The sequence below is a fragment of the Phyllostomus discolor genome, chromosome 8 (assembly GCF_004126475.2).
Source record: "Phyllostomus discolor isolate MPI-MPIP mPhyDis1 chromosome 8, mPhyDis1.pri.v3, whole genome shotgun sequence".
Classification (NCBI taxonomy): Eukaryota; Metazoa; Chordata; class Mammalia; order Chiroptera; family Phyllostomidae; genus Phyllostomus; species Phyllostomus discolor.
Genome location: NC_040910.2, coordinates 40,586,710 through 40,599,299, shown reverse-complemented (window position 1 = coordinate 40,599,299; position 12,590 = coordinate 40,586,710). Strand labels below are relative to the sequence as shown.

Here is a 12,590-nt window from a genome sequence, read left to right as displayed (position 1 = left end):
GTGAGACCGAACCCACGCCATACCCTCCCTTCTAGCTGGTGGTGGTTGCCGGCAGTGCCCAGCATTCCTTAGCTTGTAGCTGCATCCATCTTTCCAGGGTCAGCCTCCGTCTTCACACAGCCTTCTCTTCTGTGAGCATCTCTCTGCATCCTCATCTCTTCTTGTAAGGACGCCAGTCATTGGACTGTGGGTCCAACCTAATCCTTTATGACCTCATCGTGATTTAGCAAATTATATCTGCAAAGACCCTATTTCCAAGTAAGGTTATATTCTGAGGTTCTGGGTGGATATAATTTGGGGGGGGTGGACACATTCAACCCAGTACCATTCTCATTTGTAAAATGGGGGTAATGGCCCTGGTCTGTGTGGCTCAGTTGGTTGGGGTGTCATCTCACAACTGAAAGGTTGTGGGTTCAATTCCCAGTCAGGGCACATGCCTAGGATGTAGGTTCAATCCCTAGTCCTGGAGCATATGAGAGGCAGCCAATTGATGTCTCTCTCTCTCTCTCTCTAAAAGCAATGAAAGAATGCCCTTGGGTAAGGATAAAAAGCATTTTTTAAAAATGAGGGTGACGATGGTACTGATCTTCAGGTGGGTGCGGGGTTAAGCATTATAATGAATGTTCACCCTTTACTATGTCACAAGTTTACATGAGTGCTCCCTAAATGTGCTATCATTTAAAAGCTTTTGTCCCTTTTCCTAACTTTGTAACCTCCCTGGCCAGCTCCTTTGGCCTGGCACTCGCCCTATCCTCCTGAGCGAGAAAGTCCTGGTTCACCCACTCAGTGCTAATTACCCCAACCACACACAAGATATATATCTTTTTTTGTTCACTCTCTTACCCAGATGAACATACCTGTCTTTCATGGACATACTTGTGAAATTTGTATCCCCAGGTTTCTGAGATATATATAGTGGTCTGAGATATCTCAGCTCCGCGCAAATAAGCAAAAATGGAATCACTTATATCCTGGAAAACACACACACACACACAGAGAACAGTCTCTTTAAAAGATGTCAGGAGTGGGGGTGGAGAGATGCTGTTGAAGGTCACTAAGTTGTACCCAGTGGATAAATAAGTCCTGTAGATCTGTAGGAGGGTGCAGCCAGGGGGCCCCCAAAAGAAGGATTTGTAATGGGGTCCAGAACTCAAGGTGTCCAGGAAATATTAGAAAGATATATAGGATGTCCTCACACGCACCTGCCCCCCCACAAGTCTGAGCTGGGGGATAGGATGCCTGGAGCAGGGCCCTTGAGAGCTGTTTTGCATAGCAACAGCTTTGCAGCTAACCTCTGGCATGGTCATTTAACATATCTATAACCTCTAACTGGTTTCATAGATATGTTAAATAGCTGTGGCCAAGCTTTGAGCCAGGGAGAAGGGAGTGACTTCCACCCAAGACCATAAATGGGAGGCAACTTCCTCTGGTTACTGAGCCTACATGAGAGCCTGGAGATGATTGGCTCCACGCCAGGAGGCCACGCCTGCCCAGACTCACTATGGCAGCCCAGTAAAGCTGGAAGGATATGGGAGTCCTGGCAAGTGTAGCCGATTGTGGGAGGAGTCGGAAATGGGGCTGCAGAGGAAGACTGGCGCAGGGATTTAAACCCAGGTGTGGCGGCCATTGTGAAGGAGGAGCACGTGCTTTTGGCAGAGTGGGAACCTTTGCAGACGTGAGAAGAATCACCATGTGGCTTTAGCAAAGAATCACCACACAGCTTTAGCAGAGAACCAGCACGCGGCTTTAGCTGGAGATCCCGGTGATACAGCTAATGCTGCTGGAAACCAATGGACGCCTACCAACTCTGCACGGATTACTGGGAAGAACCAGGGGCTGCCTGAGCCACGGACTTCTGCTTCTTTTCCTGAGATACGATGCCTCAGACCGGACAAAGTGGGAAAGGAAGTACTGTGTGTGTTTGTGGGTGTTTTAAGGAACTTTGGGATTTTGATGAACACAGTAAGTCATTACTCATAATTCTGTATAACTTGAATACATAATTCCTTTCCTTTTCACCAATTTCTAACATGGAGAGCTATAATACTCTGGTGATGGGAAAGGCAAACCTAGTACAAGGGGACCCCAGGAGAAGTGGGAGTAAACTAGGTAACACTGTGGGACCCCCTTCCCTGGTGGCCAATCAGGGAAAATCATGGGAGACCACATGCACAGCAGCTTTAAAGTAATACAACTACTTGCATATGCACAGTAAAAGCCCGCCAAAACTAGCCAGGAAGGGTCGGCCCTGTAAGAACAGAGTCCTCTAGCCTGTGAGGTCAATCTCTGCTAGGAGTTGGCTCCCATGTTCTCTGCCATAAACTCTGGGTGTTCGGTTCAATTCTTTGTCCCGATCACCAAGAACCTGGTTACCTGTGCCCACCTGTGACAGATCTGCTGCACAGTGGAGTGATCATAGACGTCAGCAGTATATTGTAAACTTCAAAGTTGCTAAGAGACTAGATCTTGGAGTTCCCCACCCCCAAAAAAGACATGGTGATGTGGCGAGCAGACGGTGGCACTGGCAGTGGTCGTCACGTTGCCACATGTGAATGTATCAGATCATCATGCTGAACGCCTAACACTTACACAGCGTTGTGTCGATTGTATCTCAATAAAAAAGGGAGATTGATGCCAAGAATTAAACTCCTAGTCATTTACCCCAGAAAAATTAAAACTTACGTCCACACAAAAATCTGTACACAAATGGTCACGGTAACTTTTTTTTGCAATAGCCAAAAAAGTGGAGGTGACCAAATTCTGGTACATTTGTGGAATCTTACCTGGGCAGCAAATGGAAAGGCACAGACGAGAGACATACACAACAAATTGGATGAGTCTCCAGAGAATATAGTGGAGAAAGGCTAATCCTCAAAGGCTCCATATATTGTAAGATTCTATTTATATAACATTCTCCAAGTGATACAATTTTTGAGTCGGAGGACTGATTAGCGGTCGTCAGGGGTTAGGGGTGGGACGCGGCCAGGGAGGTATGCAGCCTTGGGGTGATGGAACAGTCTGGTGTTTCAGTGGCAGTAGTGGTTCTGCGATGTGACAATGTGATAAAATGCTAGAGCCTCACGCACATTGTATCTGTGTCAATATCGGTTTTAGTGGGATACTCAGGTTATGTAAGATGGGACCATTGGGGGAAGCGAGGTGAATGATAAATGGGACTCTGCCTGATTTTTTTCAACTTCCTGTAGGGTCTATAATTATTTCAAAATAAGTTTTTAAAAAAGGAAGATGGATGGATATGTTCATAGTGTGCCAGCCAGGTGATCTGAAAACAGCCCCAGAGCCCCACCTGTGTCTCAGGCTGTCTTCTGAGCCCTGAGGAACCGACACTGCCCAAGTCCATGGGCCCAGCCCCCAGGGTGTAGCCTGTCCTTATTGCCATCTATGCCCAGGACAGAGTGAAAAAATGACACACTGTACTCACCGCGCAAAAGGGATGTTTATCATAGCAACAATTCTCACCAGTGATATGTGAAACGGGGTGTCTTACGCCTGAAAGGAGAAGATTGTTTGGAAGCAACATGAGTTTCCTGAAGTTCAGAGAAAATGTTTTTTTTTTTTTTAAAGGTTATCAATTCTTTTTTTTTTTTATAATATAACTTTTTAAAGATTTTATTTATTTATTTTTAGAGAGGGAAGGGAGGGAGATAGAGAGAGAGAGAGAGAAACATCAATGTGCGGTTGCTGAGGGTCATGGCCTGCAACCCAGGAATGTACCCTGGCTGGGAATCGAACCTGGGACACTTTGGTTCCCAGTCCGCGCTCAATCCACTGAGCTACGCCAGCCAGGGCAGAGAAAATGTTAGAGCAGGGTTTGTGAACCGGCTGCTGACGTTTGGGGCCAGGTGGTTCTTGGTTGTGGGGGCGTCCCTGCACTGTGAGACGTTGTGTAGCACCCCTGCCTCTAATGACTCGATGCTAGGAGCACCCACCTCCAGTCTCGATGACGACAAACGTCTCCCCACACTGCCAGGTGTCGTCTGTGGGGCAGAACTGCCCCCAGCTGAGAAGCACTGCTTTTGCGGGCAATCTTTTAGGACTAGGCCAAAACTGTAGGAAGAGCCCCCTTCTCTTACTGAGGTGTTCTTCAATTTTATTTCAAATGAAGAAACTCTGGCTTGAAAGGAAACAGACAGCAAGCAGGCTGGCGAGAACATGGAGAAAGTGGGACCTCTGTGCACTGCTGGGGATGGAAACGGCGCGGCTGTGGCAAACGGTGGGGAGCATCCTCAAGGAGCTGAGAGCAGAATGGCTGTGTCAAGACTGCAGAAGAAATGAGCAACTTTGACACAGGCAATGAAGCAAGACACTACCATTGTTGCAGAGTTTGCTTACTTTGGCTCAGTCACCAATTCAAATGGAGACTGCAGCCAAGGAATCAGGAGAGGGCTGAGACCAGAAGGGCAGCAATGGAAGAATTAGGAAAGATTCCAGAGAGCAAAGCTGCGTGGTTAGACACCGACATCTCTAAGATCATCCGCATGCTGGTCTTCCCAATGACTGTGCACGATGCAGGTGTTGGACAGTGAAGGAGGCCGATGGGAAAAGATCGGTTCACTTGAAACGTGCTGTTGGAGGGCAGCCCCGAAGACACCCGGAACCGCCAGAAAAACGGACAAGTGGGTCCCAGAGCAAATGAAGCCTGAAATGGCACTGGAGTCAAAAAAGACAAAAATGAAACTGTCCTACCTCAGGCACATCATGAGAAGACAGGGCTCTTTGGAAAAGAAAATAATGCTGGGAAAAATAGGAGGCAGCAGGAGAAGAAGAAGACCAGATATAGGATGGACTGACCTCACAAAAGAAGCCGCAGGCACCAGCCCACAGGAGCTGAGCGGGCTGTTGAGGACAGGACACTGTGGATATCACTCCTTCAGAGGGTCACCGGGAATCAGAGCCAGCTCAATTCCACATCTGGGGGTAGACCCCCCCCAAAACAAAATTAAAAATTAAAAGCAGGAACTCTGGGAGATATTTGTACACACGAGTTCTAACAGTGTTATTCACGATAGCTAAAACATGGAAGCAACCAGATGACTATATAAACAAAACATGGTCTACCCACACCAGGGAACACTGTTGAACCTTAAAAAGGAAGGAAATTTTGACACTTGCCACAACATGTATGAACCCTGAGGACATTGTGTTGAGTGAACTAAGCCAGACACAGAAAGACAAATAGAGTCAGGAAGTAGAATGGTGGGTGCCTGGGGCTGGGGTGGGGGGCAGTGGGGAGGGAGAGTTAGCTTTTTGGACGCCGAGACAGAAACTGATGGAGAACAGAGGAAGGGTGGAGCCTGGACTGATTGACACTATGAGGAGCCCTAATGTTCCTCAGTAAGTTGAACATGGAGTTCCACAGGACCCAGCAGTTCTATTCCTGGAAGGCATGTTCCCATGGGAAACGAAAACATCTGTCCACACAAAAACTCGTACACAAATGTTCACAGCAGCACGGGTCACAGCGGCCGAAAGGAGGGAATGACCCGGACACCCACCAGCTAATGAGTGGACAGACGACAGTGGTCTGTGCACGCAAGGGACTATCACCCAGCCATAAAAAGGAGCAAAGCTCTGACCCCGCTCCATACAACACGGACACGTTTCAAACACATCGTGCACAGTGAAAGAAGCCAGACACCGCAGGCCACGCACTGCACAATCCTTCCGTAGCAAATGTCCGAACAGGCCAATCCACAGAGAGAAAAGGCGTGTCCGCTGTGGTCAGGGGCTGGGGGAGGGGGATGGAGAGTGAGCACTTAACAGGAACCAGGCTTCTTTTTGGAATGATGAGGATGTTCTGGGACTTGATAGTGGGTGATGGTTGCACAACATTGTGAATGCACTAAATGCCACCAAATTGCACACTTTAAAATGGTTAAAATAGTGAGTTTTGTGTGAATTTTATGCTCTCCCCACAAAAAAGGGGAAAAGAGCTGTGAATTGTGAGAGAAAATAACTGGACTGGAGGGTCGGGGGGTCTGAGAGGCTGGGGGGTGAAGGAGAAGCCGGTGCGTTTGGGTTCTGGAGGGGGAGAGAGGGAGGCGGAGGACTTTCAGGCAGGTTGGCTGTGGGTGGGACGTTCTGTTCCATTCGGTCCATTGCTGTTCCGAGGACAGCTGTGTGTTGGACTGGGATGGGACAAACTGATGAGATGGTCCCAAGCTGCCCTCGGGCAGCCCAGCTTTACTTGGGTTATGCACATTCTTTAGGGGCTGGTTTACGCACCACAGTGTCCACACCTCTGCCAAGGGGCTTAGAACATTCTAGATGTCGACTTACTAAGGTCCAGCCAATCACCTGTTGACAGTCAAGCTGGAATACTAATGAAGAGTAAGGCAGAGGCCCAGTAGAGGGGTGGCCCTTCGGCTCTGCCCTCCTGTCCCTCTCAGAGGGCTGTGGTCAATCAATCCTCCAGCCACTGTGTAGCAAGTATGTGGCAGGCGCCAGGCTGACTGGGGCAGGGCACAGTCTTGGGGGACCCACGATCTTTCTCCAAAACTAATACAAGGGAAGCAAAAGACTAACAACTTGCCGGATGGTGATCTGCCAACCCAGGAGTTCTCCACTGAGGGGACTTTTACCTCCCAGGGGGACACTGAGTGATGTCCGGAGACATTTTTTTCTTTTGTCAGGACTTGGGGCGTGCTCCTAGCATGGAGTAGGTGGAAGCCGAGATGCTGCTCCACACCCCACAGGGCCCAGGACGGCCCCCAGCCAGAGAATAATCTGCCTCTAGGTGTCAGCAGTGCCGAAGGCAAGAGACCGAGGACTGACCCCTTCCTCACCGGCATGGGCACCTGTGCTCTCTCTCTGCCTTCTTCCCTCCGCTGGAGAATGAGAAGGTCATTTCTCTTCTTCTCTAAAGAATAACGTCTACCGTCTTCATTCTTGACACTATCTCCTTGCCTCAGAGTTCTCTTTCTCTCCTGCATCAAACTATCCCTCTCTGCCGCTCCCTGGCCCTGATGTGGGGTACCTGGGACCAAATAAGCTGTCACCCAGCCTCATCACATGAGCATGTAAGGGTCATTCTTGCCCTGAGCAGGTTTTGCTGGCTCGTAAGTACAATCCCCAGTGGGAACGCCAGGTTCCCACCCTATGGGGTAGGGGTTCAGGCTGAGTTCCACTTGAATTTTAAAGGACGATGTAATGTCCAGTGGTGGCCATCCAAGCCGCACCATGGCTTGTTCCCCCAAAATCAACCACGTGTCTGAAGTCAAACAAAATAGGAAGCACATACCTATAGATGCCCTCCAGGAATCATCTTCATACTCATAAACATAGACTCTTTTATTCACTACTAACAGCAATACTGAACCAGCAAAATGTGCTGATGTTACTTCTGGCGTGCCAACCTACGAATAACGGCATATGTGACATCAATAAGCACACCTGTTCAGCTATCAGTTTGGGAAGCCGTGCTTCCAGACAGGCATCCAAGAAACACTGTGTGCCAGCAGGAGGTGTGCGGTTCCTTGGTACTGGGGACCTCGTACCCTGTGGTCAGCTGGAACCCAAACTGGGAGGTTGCGACTGGTGTTCGGAGCCCACAGACACCTAAATTCACTCCACCCCCTCCCTCGTCAAAGCCTCCTCTGAGGATAAAGCCCCACGATAGGTCATGGAGGAGGTACATAAATGCCAAGTATCCCTGCTGCTTCTAAGAGAAACACGGGAGTCTTAATAGAGGGCAAAACCTCTTTAGCACAGGTGCTAATGGTAGAATTTTTCAAGATAGTTACCGAGATGGTAAAGGTTTTTCTGTTTTGGTTTAGGACAATGTAGGGAGGCCCTGAAATTCGTGCATGTCATCTATCTGTCCCCAACACACAGCCAGTTATGGGGAGGACTGGCAACCATTCTGCTTCCCTTTTCAGGAAGAAAAGGTACTATTTTGGTAGAGAGGGCAGAATAGAATCAACCCTCCTTTTTGCTTAGAAATTGTCTTTAAGAGACGTATTTTGTAAAATAAACCCCAAACGAACAAAAACAGACTAACGTGATATTTCCAAACTATACCTTTACCCTGAGTAGTATGTATTTCAAGCATCCCTCAGGTTGTCCTGTATAATAACTACCTGCATCGACGTAGGGATGGAGAACGGAAGGAGACTACTCTCAAAGTTATTTCTTGTGAAAAAAAGTTGTCGTCTGAAATAAACAATAAGAGTTAAATTAGGAGAATTTCACATGAGAAAAGAAACAAAAACAATGGCAGACACCCTAAAAATGTTCCATCCAAACAAAATTCCTTTTTCTTTTTTTTAGCAAGGAACCATTTAGGTTCACTCTATCTATCTATCTAATCTATCCATAGCTATCTATTTTTGCAGGAGTAAATTTCTATGGGTATTTGACTTCCTGAAATGACATCATTTGAAAAGTGCACTGTGATGTGGCTGACAGTCCCTTCACTCCCCCGCCTCCATCATTGTGCTTTAGCTGTTTCTCCAATGGTCAATCAAGGTCTTGCCTCAGGGCCTTGTCACAAGCTGTCACTGCTGCCTGGGATGCTGTTCTCCTTGATTGTCATAGGAAAGGACACTCCAGGCAGAGGGACCAGCTGGGACAAAGGTCTCGGGAAGGCTTTGCACTAGGAACATAAAGAAGTTAAAATTGTAGGTTAACTTCCTAGAAATGGGATCATTGTATCTGAGAATATGAGTTGAACATTTTGACAAATTCTGCCAAACTGTCCATCTACAGAAGGAGGACCCACTTAAATTCGTGTTCATTGGCCCTCATCCTCACCAATACGATAGGTGAAAAGTGGTATCTCATAATTTTGTTAAGCATTAGAATTTCTCATTTTAGGAAGCTGTTGGGGTCAGACCCTCACCGACTCCATTGTGTTCTGGGCATCGGAATCCCATTTGAACAGGTTGTGTTCTAAGCTGGAGGTCTGGCAAACTTTTTCTTTAAAGGGTGAGACAGAAAATGTTTTAGGAGCTGAATGGCCTCTCTCTCGACCACTCAGCTCTGCTATGGACAATACATAAATGAAAAGCTGTGGCTGTGTGCCAATAAAACTTTATTTATGGACACTGAAATTTTGAATTTTATGTCATTTTCATGTGTCGCAAATATTGTTCTCTTTATTATTTTAAATTTTTTATTAAAGTAGAGTTGGTATACATGTATTAGTTTCAGGTGTACAACACAGTGATTCAGTATTTATATGCCTTATGACAGGACCATCACAACAAATCTATTACAATCTGTCGCTGTGCAAAGTTATTATGACATCGTTGGCTGTGTTCCCTGTGCTGTGCGCTACCTCCCCAGGGCTTATCAGCTTCATAACTGGAAGTCTGTACCTCTTACTACCCTTCGCCTTTTCCACCCATCCCCTCCTCTGTCCCACCTGGCACCATTCTTTTGGTCTCTTTCTGTTAGTCTGCTTCTGTTTTATTTCGACTGCTCATTTGTATAGTTATTTTTAGATCCCACAAACAAGTGAAATCACATGGCACTTGTCTTTCTCTGACTTAAGTTGCTTAGCATAATACCCTCTAGGTCCACCCATGTTGCAAATGGTAAGATTTCATTTTTTTTTGCTCAGTGAGATATTATCGTTTTGATTTTTTCAAGAATATAAAGATACAGAGAACATTTTCAGCTCTCCAGCCCACAGAAAACTTGATGGCGGCCTGGATCTAACAGAAATGCCCTGCTCCTGAGCTGTCCCACCCCCGGGCTGTCCCTCTCCTGGGCTGTCCCACCCCTGGGCTGTCCCGCTCCTGGGCTGTCCAACACGGCAGCACTAGACACACCGAGCTGCTGAAAGTGGTTAGTTTGACTATGTGGACTTTTCACTGTACAGTATTTAACTTTAGTTAATCAAATTTTGTTTCATTTTTAAAGGGGTAGTAAAACACACACAACATAAAATTTATATTTCACAACTTATTTTGATGGTGGTAGAATACACGTAATATAAATTTTACCATTTTAACTATTTCTCAGTGCACAGCTCAGTGACATTAACTCTACTCACACTGTCGTGTGGCAGTCCCCACCATCCGTCTCCAAACCTTCTCACCATCCCACACGGACACTCTGTCCTCCTTGGACACTGACTCCTGTCCCCTCCCCCAGACCCCGGCGCCCACCATCTGCTTCCTGTCTCTGTGAATCTGACTCCTCTGGGGACCTCCTGTGAGTAGCATCCCACAGTGTTTGTCCTTCTGTGTCTGGCTTCTTACACTCAACAATGTCCTCAAGGCTCATCCATGTTGTAGCGAGAGTCAGAATGTCCTTCCTTTTTAAGGATGAGTAATATCCCCTGGTATGGATGAACCATGTTCTGCTCATCCATTCATCAGCTGATGGGAAATGTAAACACAAATAGTCCCATGTGATTGGTGGTTGCTCCACGGCAGCTCAGCTCTCCAGGGATGACAGGACTTATGCCTTAGCATTTGAGATTCTTCTGCTGTGGGAGGAGCAGCTGAGTCCTCACCTGCCCAGGGCCAGCCTTGCCCCTTGCTCCCCAACCCCTCCTGGAAGACCTGTTGGTGTGGTCACCCCTCGCTCCAGGCCCTTCTTAACAGCAGGAACCTCCTCCAAGCCCTGTGCTCCTTGTTGCTGCTGAGTTCTCTATAGAGACCTCTCTTGGCTTCTGTTGCCTCGGCTTCTGGAGACACTAACATAAGCTTCGGACCTCCACGTCTCCTTTTTCTGTCTGCTCAGCTGCCTTCAGGGGCTTCTTATCTGCCCCTGTGCCCTGGCTTCTTTATGATAGCCCTCCTCCTTGACCCTGCCCCCTTGGCTTCTCAGGTTCTTGCTTTCCAATGTCTCTTTCTCTCCCACCTGCTCCATAAAGTCAGTTCCCCAGAGCCTCTGACCACTAAACACATGCTGCTTGGGTGGCTGCACCTATTTCTGCTGCCGGAACCACCACTCATGTGTACTTGACCTTCTGTTCCCATCTCTGGCCTTATCAGCATGACATCCTGGGCCACCACCTCTCTCCCTAATCTTTCCACCAGAAAGAAACTTAAGGGCCATTGATGTGAGAAAGAAATATTGATCAGTTGCCTCCTGTATGTGCCCTGACCAGAGATCGAACCCACAACCCAAGTATGTGCCCTGGCTGGGAATTGAACTCGTAACCTTTTAGGTGTACAGGATGATGCTCCAACCAACTGAGCCACCCAGACAGAGCCTTGTTGGGGGGCTATTTTAAACCACCTGCTCGTCTCTGTTTCACACACCCTGTGATCGGACAAGTCCTGCCAAGTCTGCCTTCCCCTCTACGTGGCTTTCCTTCTACTGAGGCTTTTTCATGTTATGTTGTTTTGTTTTGTTGGCCTGAGCTTTTTGGAAATCCTCTTAAACACAAATTATGTGGCCTCAATTCTTCTACTGCCTTTAGGATGCGGGGAGAACATTCTGGTATAGTTTACATATCTGGTTTTCTAATCTTGCATCCTGACAACTCCAAGTGCATTTTGGGCATGGCGTCCATTCCTTTGAATGCTCTGTTCCAAGCCCATTCATATTTGGGTCCTCCCTCGCCCCACATTGAACTCCTATTCATCCTTCAAAACCCAGTTTGGGCATCAATTCCCCAGTGGAAACTTCCTAGGCATTCTCTCCTTCGGCATCCCGTGAGTGCTCATCTCCAGCACCTTTGACACGTGGTACCGCTGTATACTGTAATAAGTGCTTTCTGAGCTCATCATCTCTCCTCCTCTGACCCCCACCCCTGCAGGCCAGCAACTAGCAACACAGGACAGCCCTATCTTCCTTAATGTTTGTTGGATGAATCAATGAGAGCAAATCTAACATTTTAATAAAAAGGAAGGTAACAATTCATAAAATGGTTACTTACCCTAGATACAGGGCAGTTCTTTTTTTGCAAGGATGTTTTATCAAGAGTGTTTTCATAGATGAAAAATACAGGAGGTCCTAGAGAGATAGTCACAAAATTTAATATCAATAATAATAAATACCCGATGAAAACAATGTCCTAAAGTACAACATTGAAAATGTAAAGGTGAGCCCTGGCTGGTGTTGCTTGTGGACTGAGGGCCGGCCTACAAACCAAAAGGTCGCCAGTTCGATTTCTGGCCAGGGCACATGGCTGGGTGGTGGGCAACTGATTGATGTCTCTCTCACACATCAGTGTTTCTCTCCCTTCCTCCCTCCTTTCCCATCTCTCTAAAATAATTTTTAAAATTATTTTATTGTTGTTCAGTTACAGTTGTCTGAATTTACCCCCTAAAATAAATTTAAAACAATAAAAAAAAGAAAATGTAAAGGTGAAATCTGAACTAAGCAAGTAGACTGTATCAACATCACTGTCCTGTTTTTGATATTACACACTGGTTATGTCAGATGTCACCACTGGGTGAAAGGTAACTGGGACATCTCCATACTATTTATGCAACATGCTGTGAATCTATCATTTTGAAATAAAGAGTGAAAAATGATTCACAGGCTAATTTCTATCACATCTTATTCCACATATGTTATTGTTTATTTACAGATTGTTAGTTATTAGAAAGAGAGGTGGAAGGACAAAGACTTGTAAAGCTAACAGGCTAGAAACCAGCCACTCTGAG

At 46.8% G+C, this 12,590-nt stretch overlaps 1 protein-coding gene across 1 annotated transcript in view; it reads right to left on the bottom strand.

Annotated features, from left to right (window-relative positions):
• The window catches only part of CATSPERD (cation channel sperm associated auxiliary subunit delta), a 41,912-nt gene that overhangs the window by 26,156 nt on the left and 3,166 nt on the right, over positions 1-12,590 (bottom strand). The window contains exons 3-7 of the mRNA XM_028521923.2: positions 11,858-11,934; positions 8,100-8,172; positions 7,262-7,376; positions 3,443-3,510; positions 858-971 (exon numbers count right to left, since the gene is read on the bottom strand). Coding sequence (XP_028377724.2) covers positions 858-971; positions 3,443-3,510; positions 7,262-7,376; positions 8,100-8,172; positions 11,858-11,934 — 447 coding nt within the window. The remainder of the gene's footprint in view (positions 1-857; positions 972-3,442; positions 3,511-7,261; positions 7,377-8,099; positions 8,173-11,857; positions 11,935-12,590) is intronic.